General features: G+C 46.2%; 1 protein-coding gene across 4 annotated transcripts in view; it reads left to right on the forward strand.

The window, feature by feature from the left end:
• The first annotated feature begins 18 nt into the window (after positions 1–18).
• LOC111950594 (putative adenosylhomocysteinase 3) overlaps positions 19–20,564 on the forward strand; it is a 45,293-nt gene continuing 24,747 nt past the window's right edge. For all 4 annotated transcript variants that reach the window (XM_023968301.2, XM_023968311.2, XM_023968321.2 and 1 more), the window contains exon 1: positions 19–399. In XM_023968301.2, coding sequence (XP_023824069.1) covers positions 73–399 — 327 coding nt within the window. In that variant the 5' untranslated portion in view covers positions 19–72. The remainder of the gene's footprint in view (positions 400–20,564) is intronic.

The raw sequence follows: 20,564 nt of genomic DNA on the forward strand, positions 1-20,564 counted from the left end.
AATCAGTACTCTGCCACTCACAATCCGTCGCCTAGTTATGTGTTGGGAAAAGGACTCCGCGAAATAGCAGCGATGTCAGTCCAGGTTTTGGCAGCGGAAATGGCCGAGGTCGAATTAAAAGACGTCCCCAGCAAAGAATTAACACCCGAATCGCCTCTGACAACAAAGGCAGACGACAAAGGGATAGTTGAAAGCGAACCAAAAGCTGTCGTTCCTTCGGCTACTACCCCAACGATGGAGCCTATCGTAAAAACCGGGGACCCGAGCCCTGGTTTTCTCACCCCGAACACTAAGATGCCGCAGGCGTCCGCGATGAAACGGACAGATCCMCAACAAAACGGTGGAGAAGCTTTCGTAAATCGCGACGGTACGGTGGCAGAGGCCCCAAGATTGAAAAAGGTGAGGATCAACGTAAATGCRACGTTGGCATTTATAATGGTATTCTGCTTGGGGCAGATGCAAGTTTTTTGTTTGCAATGCTAATTAACGTTAGCTAACCAGCAAGCTAGAAATCTGGCATTGTGTGACGATGGCTGTAGCTCAAGCTAGCAATAAAAAGCCGTTTTGCTGCAACCTGACTAGTCTAGTCAGACAAGTCGTTTTTATAAAGATATTCAGCAAGTAACGACAATGTTAGCTACATAATATTTGTAAGGTTATTGTGTTTACGTTCGCTGCCACAGATCATACCATACTGTCTAAAATGATAGTTAAGTTAACGGTGCGCTGTCGTGGCGCTGTGTGATGCCAGTGTTGGGACAACAACGTGTCCATGTAGTTAAACTAGCAATGACGCTGTGAACAAAGTAGCTGGTCCTGATTGAAGTTTAATGGCATCTGCATTCTACCTGGTGATGGTTTTGTTATGGCGTGAGTGAGTCTTGAAACGCGTTGTCACAATTTTGTCCTGACAACAAAATAATATGATGTCCACACATGTTCATCAAAATGTCGGTATTGTTGCCACATGTAGCTAATGTACATTTGACAGATACAGGTACAACCATGACAATACAACTAAAATAGCAGTAGTCAAATCGTGGTGATGGTCAAATACATTCAACAAAGACCGTTGTAAAACGTGATTTAAATGCTGTTATGAGATTAACTGAATTTGCATGGGGGTTCTCAGCTGTAGAGCACAGCGGTGGTGTGTCTGATCTGGAAAGATGCAGTTTTGAATGCAAGCTAGGCTACATGACTTTATCAATGACCATTTTTCGCCATCGCTCCAGTTTAACCTCACCACAACGGTAGCAGACTCATCWGACTGGTCTGTCGCATCTTTGTCATCTATTTCTTGTCTCATTCAGCCTGGCAATAGATCACAGACTACTTAGGGGAGTTTCCATCATTCAGGAGTACTCTGCTAGGCTCTCCTGTTGCTATATATCACCAGAAGATGTAGGTCTATGTGTGTTCCCTGTCTCAACACCTCTTCCCCAGGAGGGGGTTGGCAAGTCTCAAAGCTCACTGGTCAATTACTCTTATCCTGCCAGTGTCATGGAAAGTTCTGAACTGAAGAGAATAATGGGTTCAAGGAAAGTAAAACTTCTAAGTAATTCCTTGAAAAAAACTGGTGTCGACTAGGCCTAAGAAGTCTCATGATAAATGGTCGTTTAGGATTTATGGCCTGTGATCGCTGTCATAAAGCTATTAATCAAAGGTGTTCAAAATCAATGTTGTGGAAGGCAATTCATTTGCAGATGGCAATTAAATTGTGCTGTCATGTTCAGGAAATGAAGTAGGGTCATAATTGGATGCACAACATTACAGAAAATTGCAACTTTTTATGTCTCCAAGTTTGTGCTGACCCTCCCTAAAACATACTGGTTTGTAGCAGTGATTTAATCCCTTGTCCCCAAATAGGCATCCCTTGTCCCCAAATAGGCAACAGATCTGACAAAAGACCCTCACACTATAATTTTTTTAAGCATTTGTTTTACCCCCTTTTTCTCCCCCAATTTCATGGTATCCAATTGTCCCATCGCTGTATCTCCCGTACAAAGGTCGAGAGCCGCGCGTCCTCCGAAACACAACCCAGTCGCACTGCTTCTTGAGACAATGCCCGCTTAACCCGGAAGCCAGCCGCACCAATGTGTCGGAGGAAACGCCGTACACCTGGCGACCGTGTCAGCGTGCTCTGCGCCCGGCCCGCCACAGGAGTTGCTAGTGCGCGATGGGACAAGAACATCCCTGCTGGCCGATCCCTCCCCTAACCCGGACGACGCTGGGTCGATTGTGCATCGCCCCATTGGGTCTCCCGGTCGAGGCCGGCTGCTACAGAGCCTGTACTCGAACCAGGATCTCTAGTGCCTTAGACCACTGCGCAACTCACACTATTCTGCCACCAAGCCAGTGACTATTAACACTGAACACAGGACTGGAAAATAGTGGTCACACAGAGAGAGGAAGTGAAAGAGGACTGGCTTACGACAGATGGTCCATCAGCCCTCCGTGTCCGATAAGAGCAGCAGGACCAGGGACCCAATGAGCAGCAAGGAGAGGAGGCTGCTGCATGGCATCTGGCTCGTTATGGTGACTTGTCCTTAAAGGGACCACCAGCAATACCTTCATGAGAAGATTTAGTGCCGTCCGCCATGGTACAGATTCAGTATTCTGTTTTATACATGTGAGCTACTTAGACAGCGTTTTGAACATCACTAGCACTTTCTGAAGGGGAAAACACATTTTATACCGGCCTATGAAATGTTGTATCATCTCACTTCACAATCATCAAAGCAGCCATGCATTGRAACAGGAACGTGCATGCAAAGTCTTAGGCCTATTTATAGGCTGCATGCACGTGTGTGCTGTGCATATTGTGTATATAGGCTGCATCTGTTGAATCACCCAGTGCAGAAAGGGCAGTGAGATGGAGAGCAGCAGTAGATTTGATGGTATGTGGCATGGATGGCTGGTTTTAATCCATGCCTATGCCTAACCACATGGGGGATTAAGCATGGGGGATTAATCTGCCTACTCTAGGTGGGCAGATGTTAGCCTTCGGACCGGYTGAGTGATCCGCTTAACCCCCGACAGACTCTGCCATCCTATCATGATGTTTCTGGACGGAGCGGGGAAATATACGCTGCCCCTGCCAGGAAGAACGGATTAGCAGCGGTAGGTTTCAAGTTTCGGCACCATGTGTGGCTGAGACGGCTGCTAATGAATGTACCCATCCTCGCGCCAAGCACAAGCTTTGCCAAGTTACAGATGCTGACGACTGCCATGGGTAGGTGCTGATGACTGCCAWGGGTTAGATGGGCAACCTCCCTGGTCATTCTCCGCCCTACTCTCTGACCCAAGGAAAAGGTCCCCCAGCATAAGGTATTTTCATTAAGCTGGTGGTGCTAGCAGGGGTCACTAGTTTACTGTGGGCTAGGCATGACCTGCAGGCTAAATTGCTTGCAGACAGCTCTGTATATAAAAAAAAAAATGGTTCTGTTTGAGATTGTGAAGAAACTCCTTGCAAAACGTCCTGGTTTATAGTCCTAAATGTATTTGGGACTAAAACATGACTATCTGTCTAGGTCTTTTCCAGGCAGTTGGTCGGTCAAGCCCTTTTGACGCTCTGAGGCGGGAACATCCACCCCTGCAAAGGGGCATGGGCCTTACTCTAGGAGAGTTGGAGTGGAGGGGATTCTCTCTSTAGCTCTGTGGATGACGACCTATAGCCTACTACTTCTTGCTGTTCCAAAGCGTAGGAGAAGGAAAAATAATGCTGTCTCCACCTAGCTATTCAAATCAATACACAGGGAAGTGTGTTATCCCTGCTCTTCGTGCTCATATCTCCTCTGCTGTCAAGAAGACGAGTTTTGGGCATGGCTGCCGTGCCGTGACTCGACCCCGATAGTGCTGGTCATTGGCAGCCGCCCCGGGGATCCCTCATCTGAGTCAGGCTCTCTGACACAACCGTCTCCATCAGATTAACAGCCTGATTGCCTGCTCTCTCAGAAGAGCCCATTCTGCTCCAATGATGTAGCTAGTGATTCAGGCGGAACAGCTAGAATGAGGATTATCACATTGCCCTGTCGGCTGCTGCCCTTTCAAGGTCAAACACTCCTGTGTCATAAAAATGCAGTTATCTTGGCAGATGCTTTATTACACTTGCATGAAAGGCTAGTGCAAAAAGGATCTCTAGTAGCTATTGTTTAACTATTTATCAGTCTTATGGCTTGGGTGTAAAAGCTGTCCAGGATCCTGTTGGTTCCAGACTTGCATCGGTACCGCTTGCCGTGCGGTACCAGAGGGAACAATCAATGACTTGGGTGGCTGGAGTATTTTTTTGGGCCTTCCTCTGACACCGCCTGTTATAGAGGTTTTGGATGGCAGGGAGCTCGGCCCAAGTGATGTACTGGGCCATACGCGCTACCTTCTGTAGCGCCTTGCAGTCGGATGCCAAGCAGTTGCCAKACCAAGCGGTGATGCAGCCAGTCAAGATGCTCTGTGGTGCAGCGCTATCTGAGGGCTCATGCCAAATCTTTTCAGCCTCCTGAGGGGGAAGAGGTGTTGACGTGCCCTCTTCATGACTGTTTTGGTGTGTGTGGACCATGATAATTCCGTAGTGATGTAGACACCGAGAAACTTGGAAGCTTTCGACCTGCTCCACCGCAGCCCCGTCAATGTTGATAGGGGTGTGCTCGGCCCTCCGTTTCCTGTAGTCCAGGWKCAGCTCCTTTTGTCTTGTTGACGTTGTTTTATATCGGAGTGCCTTTTGATTTTGAGGGCCTGCACATGCGCAGTTCGGCGTGAGACTACCGTTAGACCGGATTTTTACGTTTTCTGCGCATTACCTTAGCTAGCCAAAATTGCCATGACAACACCTTGTCCTGATTTAGTGGGGGRAAATCCTTTGTGCTTGGTCCCACATTAGCCATTAACTGTTGGCTAAAGATTGTGAATGAGTTTGAACATTCGCAAAGGTCTCTGGCTGAGGCCACCCCCAGAAACCAGAGATCAAGGCCTGTGTCAACAACCTCGAGCCCAGTTGAGAAAGACACGCTCCAGTGGGGCTTCAAGGAGAGCCGTGCACGTGATGCGGTGTTCATTAACACGGAGGATGGTTGGAGGAAGAAGAGGAATGGTCGGTGATGGGGACTAGGTTTGTTGGTGTAGTGCTCACAGCAGCAAACTGAGCTGGAAAGATCCCTCCGTGCCTGGGCCTTACTGCCTAGCTCCAGGCCAGTCTACAGGAGCCTGATGTACATCGGCCAAACCACTAGGAAAGACCACTCTTGGCCTAGTCTATTCTGCCCTTTGTGTTGTGTTAAGAACTGGCAAGCGCGAGTTTACGACCAACACACTATCTTTTGCCCGCCACACGCAATAGGACAACTCGCATTTTCTCACCAATGCAGATATATTTAGATATCATACCGATATGAATGTCTAGTGCTCATGTTGACTATCGTGCTTCTCAGCCTGCCTTGGACACTCTGTAGGGAATGGGATGTGAGTGTGTGTTTTGGCATGGTGCCCAGTCAGTGCACTCAAGTCTTCGCCTGATTATCGCTGTGGTTTTTTAATGGCCTTGGAAAAAATTCTCTCACAGTCGTTCACGCACACGCCGTGTTCACCTGAGGTCACCCCACTCTCTCGTTACCTCCGTGTTCTGCTGTAGGCAAACAATAGCGTGAAACAAACCAAACAAAGACGTTTCTGCTGACTTACCGCACTTCCTTTGTGGGTTGATAGTCATTGTGTTCTGTAGAAGTGTTAATTCACTCTCCCTTTTCTTACAATGTAATTACAGCACAATACTGGAGTCCCGCTGTACCTTCCGTTGCCTTCATCTGTGGTGTTGTGATTATTCCCAGGGAAATGGGCTGTTCGCACCACGGCTAGATAATCTCTCTGCTAGACTCCAGACCCTGAATGGACTCATGTGTTTTGTGATATTTCTACCACACATATGCTTTAAGTGAAAAATGTAGGCTCGCTACTCCATTTTTTAAATTTTTTTTTTTTGAGTGCATTACAGCTGGATCTGGCTTAGGATATCTCTGTGCTGCAGCCAGACAAACTTTCTCGCAAAGCTGTCAGGTGCGTGTGTGCCTTGTCAGCATCTGGGGTTCCACCTTCAGACYCTCTCCCTTCCTGTCGTCACTTTGTACTATGGCTCTGGAGGGTGTGTTCTGTGAGGTGAAGCATTCAGAACGACCCAGCTAGAAATATAACCAATGGCSCTTCTGAAGTCGTCAGAACTGGTTTCCACAGGCTCAGTAATTGTACCCAGTATAATATTCGTACTAGAGCTCGACCGATTATGATTTTTCAATGCCGATACCGATAATTGGAGGACCAAAAAAAGCCGATACCGAGTTAAGTTAATACATCAATAAAAATCAATTTAGTCTCAAATAAATAATGAAACATGTTCAATTTGGTTTAAATAATGCAAAAACAAAGTGTTGGAGAAGAAAGTAAAAGTGCAATATGTGCCATTTTTTTTTTTTTTTTTTTTTTTTTTCACCTTTATTTAACCAGGTAGGCTAGTTGAGAACAAGTTCTCATTTGCAACTGCGACCTGGCCAAGATAAAGCATAGCAGTGTGAACAGACAACACAGAGTTACACATGGAGTAAACAATAAACAAGTCAATAACATGGTAGAAAAAAATTAGAATCTATATACAATGTGTGCAAAAGGCATGAGGTAGGCAATAAATCGAATAATTACAATTTAGCAGATTAACACTGGAGTGATAAATCATCAGATGATCATGTGCAAGAAGAGATACTTCTTGCACATGATATGTGCCATGTAAAAAAGCTAACGTTTAAGTTCCTTGCTCAGAACATGAGAACATATGAAAGCTGGTGGTTCCTTTTAGCACGAGTTTTCAATATTCCCAGGAAAGAAGTTTTAAGTTGTAGTTATTATAGGACTATTTCTCTCTCTACCATTTGTATTTCATATACCTTTAACTATTGGATGTTCTAATAGGTACTTTAGTATTGCCAGCCTAATCTCGGGAGTTGATAGGATAAGTCATAAACAGCGCAATGCTTGAAGCACAGCGAAGAGCTGCTGGCAAATGCAGGATAGTGCTGTTTGAATGAATGCTTATACGAGCTTGCTGCTGCCTACCACCGCTCAGTCAGACGGCTCTATCAAATCATAGACTTAATTCTAATATAATAGCACACAGAAATACGAGCCTTAGGTCATTAATATGGTCAAATCCGGAAATTATCATTTCGAAAACAAAACGTTTATTCTTTCAGTGAAATACACAACCGTTCCCTATTTTATCTAACAGGTGGCATCCCTAAGTCTAAATATTGCTGTTACATTGTACAACCTTCAATGTTATGTCATAATTATGTACAATTCTGGCAAATTAATTACGGTYTTTGTTAGGAAGAAATGGTCTTCACGCAGTTCGCAACGAGCCCGGCGGCCCAAACTGCTGCATATACCCTGACTCTGCTTGCACAGAACGCAAGAGAAGTGACACAATTTCCCTAGKTAAAATAAATTCATGTTAGCAGGCAATATTAACTAAATATGCAGGTTTAAAAAATATATACCTGTGTATTGACTTTAAGAAAGGCATTGATGTTTATGGTTAGGTACACATTGGTGCAACGACAATGCTTTTTTCGCGAATGCGCTTGTTAAAATCACCCGTTTGGCGAAGTAGGCTGTGATTTCAATGATAAATTAACAGGCACTGCATCGATTATATGCAACGCAGGACGAGCTAGATAAACTAGTAATGTCATCAACCATGTGTAGTTAACTAGTGATTATGTTAAGATTGATTGTTTTTTATAAGATAAGTTTAATGCTAGCTAGCAACTTACCTTGGTTTCTTCCTTCCCTCGCGTAACAGGTAGTCAGCCTGCCACAGTCTCCTCGTGGAGTGCAATGTAATCGGCCGTAATCTATGTCCAAAAATGCCGATTGCCGATTATGAAAACTTGAAATCGGCMCTAATTAATCGGTCGACATCTAATTCGGACAGTTATACGCTAGCTAACCGTTAGCTGAAGAAGATCATGTTGAATGATGGAGAAGTTTAATACGAATATTAAGTAGAGGAATAATAGAAAGATGAAGAACCAGTGTAGGGGGGGCTAGATGGAGTCAGTGCAGAGTGTTCATTTGGAAAGTCCCCAGACAGTACATCTCTGACAAAGGCCTCCTCACACAGGCCACAGGGAAGGAATTCCATTCAGACTCTGACACCAGGCCCCTGTACAAAGAGCCAGCATTGTGTTCAAAAAGTGCGGCATCACAAAAGGCCCCCCCCACAAAGGAAAAAGCACTGTTCTGTCTGCCTGGTTTCCTCCCCGCCAGAGCTAAAAAGGCACGAGCCACGAGCAGCGCTAGGCTAATCCAGTACTGGGAGAGACCATTCCCGTGGCGACGGGATAGAGGACTCCTATGAGCTGGATTAGTCTGACTGTACAATCAGCTCTGTTGTAGTTGCGTTGGTTTCAACCTGCAGCCTCTGTTACTTTGGCTTTGACTATTGGCATCTGTTGGGTTGTAATACATGGGCCTTGATACTTCACAGCTGTTGTGGCAGGTAGCCTAGCAGTTAAGAGCGTTGGGCCAGGAACCAAAAGGTCGCTGGTTTGAGTCCCCGAGCCGGCAAGGTGGAAAAAATCTGCCRTTCTGCCCTTGAGCAAGGCAGTTAACCCCCGAACAACAAATGCTCCCCAGGACATGGTCATCGATTTTAAGGCAGCCCCCCGTATCTCTTYGATTCAGAGGGGTTGGGTTAAATGCGGTACACACAATTCGGTTGAATGTATTCAGTTTTGCAACTGACTAGGTAACCCCCCTTCCCCTTCGTAAACAACCAGTGTAGACTAACATTGACATGCTTACTTACGGGCCATTCCCAACACTGCAGAGAAAAATGTAGAAACAAATAATAACACAAGGAATAAATACACGATCAGTTATGATTACTTGGCTATATACACTGGGTACCGTGTCGATGTGCAGGGGTATGAGGTAATTGAGGTAGATGTGTAAATATATCCTAGTTAGGGGTAAAGTAACTAGGCAACAGGATAGATAATTAACCGTAGCAGCAGCGTATGTAATTAGTCAAGAGTTAGTGCAAAGAGGGTCAATGCAGATAGTCCAGGTAGCTATTTGGTTAACGATTTAGCAATGTTATGGCTTGGGGGTAGAAGCTGTTCAGGGTCCTGTTGGTTCCAGACCTGGTACACTGGTATCAATTTTATACTGCGGTAGCAGAGAGAACAGTCAGTGACTGGAGTCTTCGGCAGTTTTTTGGGCCTTCCACTGCCACCGCCTGCTTCCACTTCCACCACCTGTTTCCTCTGACACCGCCTGTTTCCTCTGACACCGCCTGGTTTTTCGGCCCAGATTACACGACCACTGACTTTTGCGAGGGAAGGCTACATTACGGTCAGGCGGACAAATGCGCGAACAGACATTTTGTCATTCGTTCAGAGCTCACAGATGGTTGGATCCCTTCCACGGTCGCAATTAAACAGTGCAGACTCAGAATAGCATGACCCTAAAAATGACTTAACTGCCCTCAGTGTGTTTTATGTAATTGTACATTTCCATTGAGACAATACTATTTTCGGGAACACTTCTTACAGACATATAATTCCACAATCCCCAGCTCCCCCTCCCTTGCTTTGTTGTGGGAGAAATAATCTCTAAATTGCTTCCCGTCTGTATAAGTGTTGTTTTCTATCACTCTCAGGCTTAGGCTAGATGCAGGCCTAGCTGTCTGTCACTGACCCCTAGACCTTGAGTATCTATTTTTTAAATATATATATAAATAAACAAACAGATACTCAAGGTCTAGGGGTCAGTGACAGACAGCTAGGCCTGCATCTAGCCTAAGCCTGAGTGAGATATATATATATATTTATATAGCTAAAACGCCTAAATCCTTAAGCTTTATTCACAAAAAAGCATAAATGGCATAACTGTTGCGGTATTAATCCGGCTGCATTTATAGACTAATGGAGGGAGAGGCAACATCAATGAGTGTGTGGCTGGGCTTTGGGGAATGGGGCAATCTAGTATATTGATCATGTTTCTCTGATCAGGGAAATTATTGAAAAGCACTAGATCCCATGATCAATAGTCATTGGGATGGGTCGGTGGTGTCGCTGTCCACGGTCGTTTGGTTAGGCCGATTGGGTTCTCAAAACCACCCTGAGGGATTGGGACCGTGACCTTGAGCTAAGTGACACGCACCCTCCATCAGTTGAGTTGGAACATTGTTCTCATGATGTTTTGTGTTTATCTTAYATCAATTGTCAGACTTTTCAGCTGCCGCTTTTAGAGCCTTGGCATTATGTGGCTCTCGGAAAGCCCCCTTTTTGCAGTGATCCCGCCTGACACAAACAAATATCTTCTCCTGAATGTGCAGGTAGGTAGCAGGAAGCCACGCTTAATCCCTGCTAAGCCTTGGCATTCCCTATCTGGTTTTACAGTGACTTGCATGCTTATTTTCAGTGTCACCGAGCCCGTTCTCATGGCTACATGTTGAAATGGGTGAACTGCTGGGGCTGAAGCAGCTATACTGTGCTTTGTGTGGTAAAGGGTGTATTTCTGAATGCACCAGGCTCTCTGTGTGTGTTTTTTAATTGTCCTTATTTATGGGAACACTTGTCTGTGTGTATAAATCAGCCGGGCACTGCTTACATCACACCCCCGAGGGCAGCCAAGCGGCGCTGCACTCTCCTCTCTGACTCGAACTCAGGCTCACGTAGCCACCCTCCTCAGTAGCCATTGGAAGAGATCACGAGACACTTCTGAGCAGCGATTGGATGGAGCGGTCCTCTTTGGAGGGTTCTCTCTGCATCATCAGTGTGTGTGTGTGTGTGCGTGATTCCATGTGCATAGACTACCCTCTTCTTATCTGTCATTGACAGGGATGATCCTGTTGGATCTCTCGTTTTCACCATTCACCCAGTGGATTATTGCTCCGAGTTTGGTGAATGGAGGGAATGTRGCCAGTGATTTCCCCGGGACCTACGTACTGAAATGACATGAAAGGACATGACAACCTTTTTAACTCATCGCCCTGCTCTTCCTGCTTTGAAAATGGCCTCAAGGTCAAAACTGCAGGCACCCATTTTCCACCGCGCTGCTCTGCTCACACACGGCCCAAGCCGCAAACACAAACCAAGTCGACATTGATAAGGAGGCATGGCGGATTCAAGTAGCGCTGAACTTCAATGTACTGGTGTTACAGTGCTGGGGCTGTCGGCTTATCCATCAGGGCTACTCAATCTGCCTAGCTGTGGACAAACCCCTMCGTTCAATGGTGTGGAGGTCTACCACTGTTTAGGGTCCCAAAGATACTGTTAAAATAACAATTGTCTCTGTTACAGTCTTGTGAATGTGTAGTCTTTTCCATTTGRGTTTGTGCCCTTAGAGGTGTTGTATGGTCATTGTGTGGGTTTCTTCTATTGGATCTGTGAGGAGTGTGTGGGAAGAAAGAGATGGAGGCTCTCTCAGGGTAAGGGGGGGGGGTTAGTGTCCAGGAATACTCAGGGCAATCCAGCCCACGCAGATTCCGAACCCTGGGTTCTGTCTAGCCGTGCTGGTTGTTCCTAAATGGTAGCTGAGCAGGGTGAGCCTCTGGCTGTCTGTCCAGGTTTCAACGTTAACTTTATTTTCCTCACTGTCCCAGTCAGTGTCTGTCTGTCTTGCTCACAGAAGAAATAGAATGATTAACTGTGTGGGTGTCTGACATGCTGATAAGTGCAGAAAACAACCCCCCCCCCCCCATCAGCTGCCCCAAACACCAAAATTAGCCCCTAGTACTTAGTCTAGTAGACAGTCGGTTGGGTCTTCCCTGAATCTCCAACCCCCCCCCAAACCAAAGTCTTAATAGTGTTAGGCCTGCAAATGTAAATAGCGGTAAGCGATGTGTTTTTTTTATTTGAAGTGAGAACCATATTTTAAAGGTTAAATAAAGTACAAAAGCTTCACCGTTTTCATTTTGTAGCTGCAAGCATATCTTGTTTTCTTGTGAGGATTTTCCACGCAAAACAACTATTTTCAGAGCTGGGCCTACGATACTGATATTCCTGTTAAAATCTGTTCACTCAGCCCCACATTTAGTCTCTATATAGCACACCATGTACCTTTTTTTGTTGTCATTTGTATCTCGTCTCAGTATAATCAGAGGGCACTTTGTCCTGCATTATCTGGGTCTCTTTTGATCCAGTCGTCCTCTAATGGAGTGTTATTCCGTGACAGCAGGGCTGGGGAGGCTGAAATAAAATGGATCGAGTGCCGTGTGGCCTAGCCTCTCGCTCTGTTGTGTTAGGTGAGTCGTGGCTGGCGGAAGCGAGCGAATACGGGAAAGGATTGTATGAATGAGTGTACCTGAGGCCGTGTTAGTGGGCGAGCTCAAAGAACAGCCTCTTCAATTGCTCTGAAGGTCCTGTAGCACGAGTGCTGCTGGTTTTTGGTAAGCACCAGAGAATGACGTAAGTGGAAACATACAACACAAATCKCTTTGGGTAAGCCGTATCCTTGAGCCTCAACATAGTTATTATTGTGATTTTAAAATAACAATTAAATGTTCAAATGAGAGCGTCAACATAGATCGCTGAGTGGAGGAACACGTCCTATGTGAATGGTTGCTGCTTACCCCGCTGGCTCATAGAAGTTCTACATATTCTATTTCTACGCGTAGGCTCTTATTACCTGTAGGAGATCCATATTCTTAGAACAATGTCACATTCTAAGAACTCCCTCCTGTAAAGGGGTCAGCAGCGTGTTCCCCTCCCTCACTGAGAACAGGTGCAGCAGCCAGTGTGTGGGTGTTCTCTGCCCTGTCACCCTGGCCAGCTGGTCCCAAAGGGGAGCTATGTTTCTCCCTCCAATTGCACTCCTAAAAAGTACTCCGGTCGGAGACTAAGTTGTTGACATGGCCTGTGCTCTGTTCTTGTCCTGTTAAGTTTAGCCTAGTTTTTAGAAAGCGGTCTTTTCAGGATCGCTTAGGCTATTCAATACCAGGTCTCTGTGGAGTAGTCTGGTACCCTGTTTCTCCTGTTTGCTGACAGACATTAACCTCACTGTCACAAATGTTGCCAGCCAGTGRTTGGTTTGGTTGCCTGCCCTGTCTCTTGCCGGTGATATGGCGTGGCGGATGGAAACATGAGATGTTGACACAAAGCAGTGTCTGTAATAATTGGGAGACATTAACATTCAGAAGTGTCAGACCCTTCACCGCTGCAGTTGACACATGAGGTTATTTTATTCTTTTTTTCTTTCTGAACAATCCGGATTTTCTGACCACTAATCTTTTCTACGTTTTTATATCCCTGACCCTGATCTTTCGCCAGTCCATTTGTTTTTGTTTAGCATTTAGAACCTGAATTCATAAAATGGGCCATCAATCTCTGTGCTGTCGAAAGCTGCCACCACCATGTGACGGTGACCTGATTTWAATTTWWTTWATGTATTTTTAAAATCTTGGCAAACAGCAAAGCATCTGACTCCTGGACGGTCTGTTCCAAGAACTTGTTTCCCTGTGGGTAGCCAACTCCCCTGTGAGGAGGTCCGAGAGGATTATTAACAGCCTGTAGTCGCTCCCCAACAGAGACTTCCATCCTTCCTCTGGCTGACTACTGACAACCTTGCTTCGGTTTGCGTGTCTCTTTTGCTCTGACTGACTCAAGTCAATGAAGTATTGGGTGGCCGACGATGGTAGGTTTCATGAACCACGGGTCTCTTGAAACAATATTCTAATTGAGACTAACCAGGGTAACTTTTAAACTTTTGCAGATTTGTTAGAATCTGTGGAAAAGTGGAGCATGCGCAGAGTTGCAGCCTCTATAATTACATAGAGCGGAGTTTATCGTCATGAAGGGCATCATTTCAACTCAAGTACCGATAGAGATGTACTGTATGACCCTTCTGTTGAAGCCTGGAGCTATGATTGTCCCAGTGTCCTTCCCATCTCCATTAAAACCCTTTTGAATAATGGGCATCATTCAGAAAAATAATGTTCACGATCCCACGTCCTCAAGCCAGGGTGTCAGGCCAGTGGATTATCAGATTTGTTGGATGCGGACGTTGTACGTGCGATTCAGCAGCCSGGCACAACTTCGAGGAAGCAAACGGAAGTTTCCGAAAACGAGTCCAGACAGCCTAGTTTGATCAGGTTTGTTGTGGTTCTMGTGTTCAAAGGTTCTCTATAGCACCCGCCTCCAATAAGTCTGCGGCAGTAAGTTGGTGAGATGTTCATCTTGAAAGAAACTCTAACTTGTAGTTAATGGGTCAATTCCTGGGGGGATGTAGCATTCTGGTTAGTTTTGACCAGTATCTTCTAAAATGGGCAGTGAGAGGCAGATGGGCTGAAGCGTTTGAAGACTCTTCTCGTCAGCAAAATGGGACACTCATTCCAGGCTGTCCTCAGCCCACCCTGCCAAGACTCTCCTCAACTGTGCCCAGAGAGACTTATGGTGTTGACAATGTCTCCTCAGTATGCCTAATTATCTCACCCGTCGTTATCTTTCGCAGTCAGATTCTACACGCGCTAAAGATCTGGCCTAATGTTATAATGTGTCCTAAAGACAGATTTGGGATCTCTTTAAAACCAAAGCAGAGCTTAATCACATACTTGTGTTCCTCTTATAGCCCAGTTAGGACTGGGTTCTGGTTTATTTGTTGAAGCTACCACTCCCCCCCCACACCATCCACATGGTAGCAGTCCAGACTCCAACCCCTGTCGTTACTGCCGAGTGCGCACACACACAGGGCCTGCTCTAGATGTGTCTCTGTACAGCTCAAGGGTCACAATGGAGTATGCACACTTCACACGCAAGGATCAGTTTACACACACACACAGGGATATCCTCCCTCCCCTGGAACCGAAGACAATAAGCCTTCTCTCCGTCTCTCTCACTCCTCCGCTGTACTTTTTCCCCCCTGGGTTTCACAATGTTCCTCTGCTGTAACAAACTGAACTGTGAGCTCTCTGAGCGGATAAGGACTCTGAGGAATGGCTTGTCCTGGCTGCTCCTGTTGGCATGGCCCAAGTCCTGACTGTTCTGGCTGTGCCGTGCCATAGAGACAGCGCAATCCATGTCATCTCTCTTAAGACGTGTCACCGTCCGCGGCAGCCCATTGGACTATCCTCTGTTTACTTAACACTCTGTTAGGGAGTGAGTTTTCCCTTCCCTTCRGCTCGTCAAATGACTTCACCTTTGTGTCTCTGAAGCGGAAAAACCCCCACCACATCAAAGTTCAGTTCGGTCCCGCGCTCTGTCCTGGTGCTTTTCATTGCCTCATTGTTTGAAAGGTCAAACTTCTTCACCGAGGGCGGTAACTGATTTCAAAATCCCTGGGTTTTGTCTTCCCATGTTTGTTAAGTTTGGCAACGTGACATGGAGGGGGAAATTGGCAGAGGATGCTGGGAGATTATGTATTTGAAATGCCTCACGCACTCAGTAATAGCCRTGCATGCCACTAGCTAAATGACATCTTGGGATTTGGTCAGTTTCAGTGGACAGACTTCTCACGCAGTCAATCATTACATTGCAGGCGCCTCTTCACAAAAGTATTTTGAGAAGCGAATTGAATGAAGCTGGTCTATCGTCAAACTCCAGGCCCCCCCCCCCCCTCTGCAGATCAGTGTCTAAGCAGTGAGCACCCAGCCCTTTGCGTGCAGTCCCCCATCTCATGTCTGCCAATGTGGGCTCCACCCTGCCCTGTCTGGGGTAGGCTGGTTCCCAGGCTCCTGTTACTACGGCCTGCTCCTCGGTGTTCAAACTTCCTTCAGGGCATCACGTTACACTGACTCAATTATATTGCATGTCATGCCAGTGTGGGCTCCACATGCAGGCTTATCATTGTCATCTGCCCAAAATGATTGGTGCATTATTGATATCAATGCTTCTGGGTGCATTGTTTGAGAGAGAGAGTGATCCCACATGCAGGTGGGATAGTCTAGGGATTTGGCCAAACAGTATCTTGCATCTCTTTCSTATGTTGAGGGAAAACRTTTTCATTAAGGAAAAAAGGATGGCGCAATGTGTAGTAAAGATGAGGTAGGCTAACCTAAATTGTAGCTATAAAATTGTCTTTCGATAATACCTAGGTGTTGGTGGGAATCAGAAACAGAATGTGTTTAATATKTAATTTTTTTACATTTATTTTGACAGGGAGTCGTGCTGTTATTATATATATATTATTTTACATCAATACATGAAAAGCAAAACAAAACCATAGAAAACACATTCTTCAGTAAAAAGGTCCTCAATCGGCCTTGTTGAATTGCCCTAGAGGCACCAATTCATCCAATTTTAGAGTGCCTTGTGGATTTTCCCACAAGTAAGCTGCAAAAAAAATACTAAACCRATTTACCTAACTCAGTGGAGATGGATGGGATAGCCATCCCTGAGACTGAGTCTGTTATCTCGTACGTCTAAGTTAACAATGTAGAAAGGTACYGCTGAAGTTTACGCTGGAGGGCATTATAAACAAAAGCATCGATCTACGAGCCTTCAGAGATCCAGCCTACTTTCTGATCCAGAAGGACACGGGCTGGGGTTGACTCGCTGTCCTCTGATCTAAAAAAAAAAAAAACGAAAAAACTTTCTGCTTCTGAAGAGAATTCTTCTCCCAGAAACAACAATTTATTCCTCCCGGTGGAAAAAGCTTTTTATCAATTTGTTTGATTTTGTAGGAAAGTGGATATCCCTGTCTCTGTGAGAGTAGTGCTTTAGTCGTGCTGACCAGATTGCTAGATTTGAACATTTTTCTTCATGAAGGGGTTTTCCTCATGAAAGAGGAGTCGTTTTTTCCTAATAGTGGAAAAACAAATAAATGAATCCGTCAATGCAAAGGCATTTCTTAACATTGTGTAAATATTTTCYCCTTAACATGTCCTGGGCTCCCTTTTATTGCTTCAAGGGGTTTGTGTGTCTCTTTCCTGGTCTGATCCAGCTGATGTGCTGTCATGTCAGGAATCAGGATCGCCTGAGACTCCTCTTCTCCCCATCCAGCTATGAGCCCTCCAGCCAGAGTAGAGCACAGTCTGTAGCTAGTGTTGGCAGAACAGCACAAATAGTACTGTACAGCAGGGCCTGCCTGTCAGCTGCAGGGATGGAAGCCCAGAGTTCTAACCCCTCTCACACACKYWSTMYAMSYRSKTRKASWRMGTATTTCAGCAGGCTGGTTTCGTAGTACCGTGTTGTAGTACTTTTATCTTGGACTCACTCTGTGTTTCTCTMCCTATTTTTTWAAAWTTTTATTTTAACTTTTTCACTCCYCCCTYTCTCAAACGGTTAATTCCTCTTCCTGTCTTGTCTTCGTTCTTCCTGATGTCGATTTATGGCAGCCCCCCGCACCTCTCTGATTCAGAGGGGTTGGGTTAAACGTGGAAGACACATTTCAGTTGAATGCATTGTTGTACGACTAAGTAGTTTCCTTTCTTTCCTTGCCCTCGTTCTCTCACATGTTCCCTTTCTCATAGTCCTCCAACCCATCCAGTATCGTCCACCCAGGCCTGTACTGGTCCCATKTGTCTCTGGCACCTCACTCCCTGTCTGTTTTCATTCTCTCTGTTGAACTATGGACTCTGCCTGGTGTGGATTCCACAGTATCAGATCCGATCACATCTGTGCCTGTTTATTTTTCTCAGGACTGTAACTTAATGCTCTGTGCTGTTCGAAGCCCCTCTTCTCGCTGTTATCCTGGAACTCCTTCCAGGGCTTCAGACCCCATGGCGTCTGGTTGCTCAGTGGGTATCGCTCTGGGGCTTCGCCCTGGAACAGCTTACCCTGCAGCCGACCCTAGTGAGACTGGGCCTGGAGCAACACACATGCCGGCCTCAGGCTCTCCCACTTTCAGCTCAGGATACCACTATAGTAATATGACTAATATACACCGTGGCCATTATATTAGGTACACCACACCATTCACGAAAGTGGATGCCTCCTACAGACAKTCACGTGGCAGTAGTTTGCTATATAAAGCAGCCAGACAGGCATCGAGGCATTCAGTTACTGTTCGATTGAACGAGTGGCTTAAGTGACTTTGAGCGAGGTATGCTCGCCGGTGCCATGCGCGCCGGTTCCAGTATCTCAGAAACCGCCGGCCTCCTGGGCTTTTCACGCACGACAGTGTCTAGGGTTTACCTGAGAATGGCGCGCCAAACAAAACAAAAACGTCCCGTGGGCAAAAACATCTCGTTGGCGAGAGAAGTCGAAGGAGAATGATTTAGAATCGTGCAAGCCAGCAGGCGGGCCACAAACAGGAAAATAATGGCGCAGTACAACCAGTGGTGTGCAGAACGGAACGCACTCCTCGTCGGTCCTTGTCAYGGATGGGCTATTGCAGCAGACGACCACACCGGGTTCCATTCCTGTCAGTTAAAAACAAGAAGCGGCTCCAGTGGGACGGTGATCCCCAACACTGAGGAGTGGAAAAACATTGCCTGGTCTGACGAGTCCCATGTTCCTGTTGCGTCATGGTGATGGCAGAGTCAGGATTTGGCGTAAGCAGCATGAGTCCACGGCCCCATCCTGCCTGATGTCGAYGGTACAGGCTGGTGGTGGTGRTGTGGGGAGTGTTTTCCTTGCACACGTTCTGTCCATTGAGCAATGTTTGATAGCCATAGGATATCTGAACATTGTTGCTGACCAGGTACATCCCTTCATTGCTACARGGGGGTCCGACCCAGTACTARATGGGTGTATCTGAAKAACTGGCCACTGAGTGTATATGACTAGAGCATATCAGAACCGTATACCATGGGTATGATATTTACAATTATTTTTASTTATTTAAATGTTCTAGTTACGTCGGTAACCAGTTTTTAATAGCAATAMGGCACCTTGGGGRTTTGTCGTGTATATGGCCAATATTCCCCGGCTAAGGGCTGTATCCAGGCACTCCGCGTTGTGTCGYGCWYAAGAACAGCCCTTAGCCGTGGTATATTGGCCGTATACCACACTTCCCCRGGCCTTATTGCATAATGAGACCTCACCTTTGGTGGTCTTGGCCAGTCAGTCACGTTACACAACTACCAAAAGCCCGCCGTGCCAAGCGAATACACTGCCTACCTGGTGACCCAAACCTTGCCAATGCAGGTGCCTCTCAGTCTGGGCTGAGGGGGCACCTGGCACCTGTCCTCCSCAGACACTGTAAATGTGGCACGGGATGGTCGTTTTGGGCCATGGGGGTGCCTGTGATTCTGCCTGGCTGGCTGGCCAACATTGACCTGGTTCTTCTCTAGGCTACAGTCAACTAGMCATGCCCAGCTCCAGCGAGAGGTGCCCGCGGGCTCTATTCCGCAGTGTTGGGTTAGCATCTATTATTTACATCTCATTAGCCTTGCAATCACTGAACATGCATAATGCCTGCTGTGGCGCTGTGCAGTGCTGCAAGGTTAATACCGTTAATGCAGACTCTGCAGTAGGATGCAGGGAGAGAGAAGGCTAGTATTCACTACTATGCAGCATTGGTGGTGCACCACAGAAGGCTTTGATCTCGCTGAGACCCCCTGCCCTGTCTCATCCTGGATGTGGGATTAAGACGAATCATTGGTCCAGTCTGATTTAATCCATTTCTGTAGCTTCTATTTAATCCACAAAAATTGACAATTAGGCCTAGCTATGAGTATTCCCTTAGCCGCATTGGGGAGAGATCCACATGGTTGCTCTCTCTCTCTCTCTCTCTCTCTCTCTCTGTCAGTGATCAAGATGAATTGCTGCTGTACATATTTCTAGATGAATGGTCTTCCCCCACTACAGTCAGTAATATTTTCCTCTAATCTGTTTAAACATCTCTTCCCTCTGCTCTGTGATCAATGTGTTTTACTGTTCCGCAGGAAATGTAGAACGGTAGTTCATTCATCATGCCCTGCTGATAATCCTTAGCCCGGCATCCAAACGGTTTCCCCTGCCTTTCGCTGTTGTGTCACTACAATGGTGGGCGCAGCGTTCAGTCTGGTTTAACCGGGTTAGGTAATCCTAGTGCAGGGCCAGAGTGCTGCTGTAGGGCAGGCAGTGTACCCTGCTAGCAGTCTGTGGTCCTCCCTCCCTCTCGCTCTTGCATAACCATCAGCTCTCACTAGCACGTTAGCTAATGCTACGCATGCAGCTGTGAGCACATTTTCAGATCGAGCATAAATTGGCTTTTAGAGTAACATATGGTCATTTTGAGGGAACAAGGGGGAAGTTTATTTGAGTGGCATATAATCCGCTCACATTCTCTTCAATCATTTTCACGCTTTGGTTTCCTCAATGTTTTTAAAATGTATTTAATTTAAAATGTTATCTTTATTTAACCAAGCAGGTCAGTAAAGAACAAATTCTTATTTTCAATGATGGCCTAGGAACAGTGGGTTAACTGCCTTGTTCAGGGGCAGAACGACAGACGTAGTTGTGTTGTAGTTGTGGATGGATGTCAGCGTTCTGAATGGAACTCATTTCATAAGCCTGTGGTTGCTCATGCGTTCATTGAATGTCCTAACACGGATCATGCGTGTCAGCCTCACTTATATTCCGGTGCTGACCTAGTCTAACACATATTACGAAATGGAAATGATCAATTGCCGCGCTCCCAATTCTTGGCATTCTGTC

Source organism: Salvelinus sp. IW2-2015, linkage group LG3 (genome assembly GCF_002910315.2).
Source record: "Salvelinus sp. IW2-2015 linkage group LG3, ASM291031v2, whole genome shotgun sequence".
NCBI lineage: Eukaryota > Metazoa > Chordata > Actinopteri > Salmoniformes > Salmonidae > Salvelinus > Salvelinus sp. IW2-2015.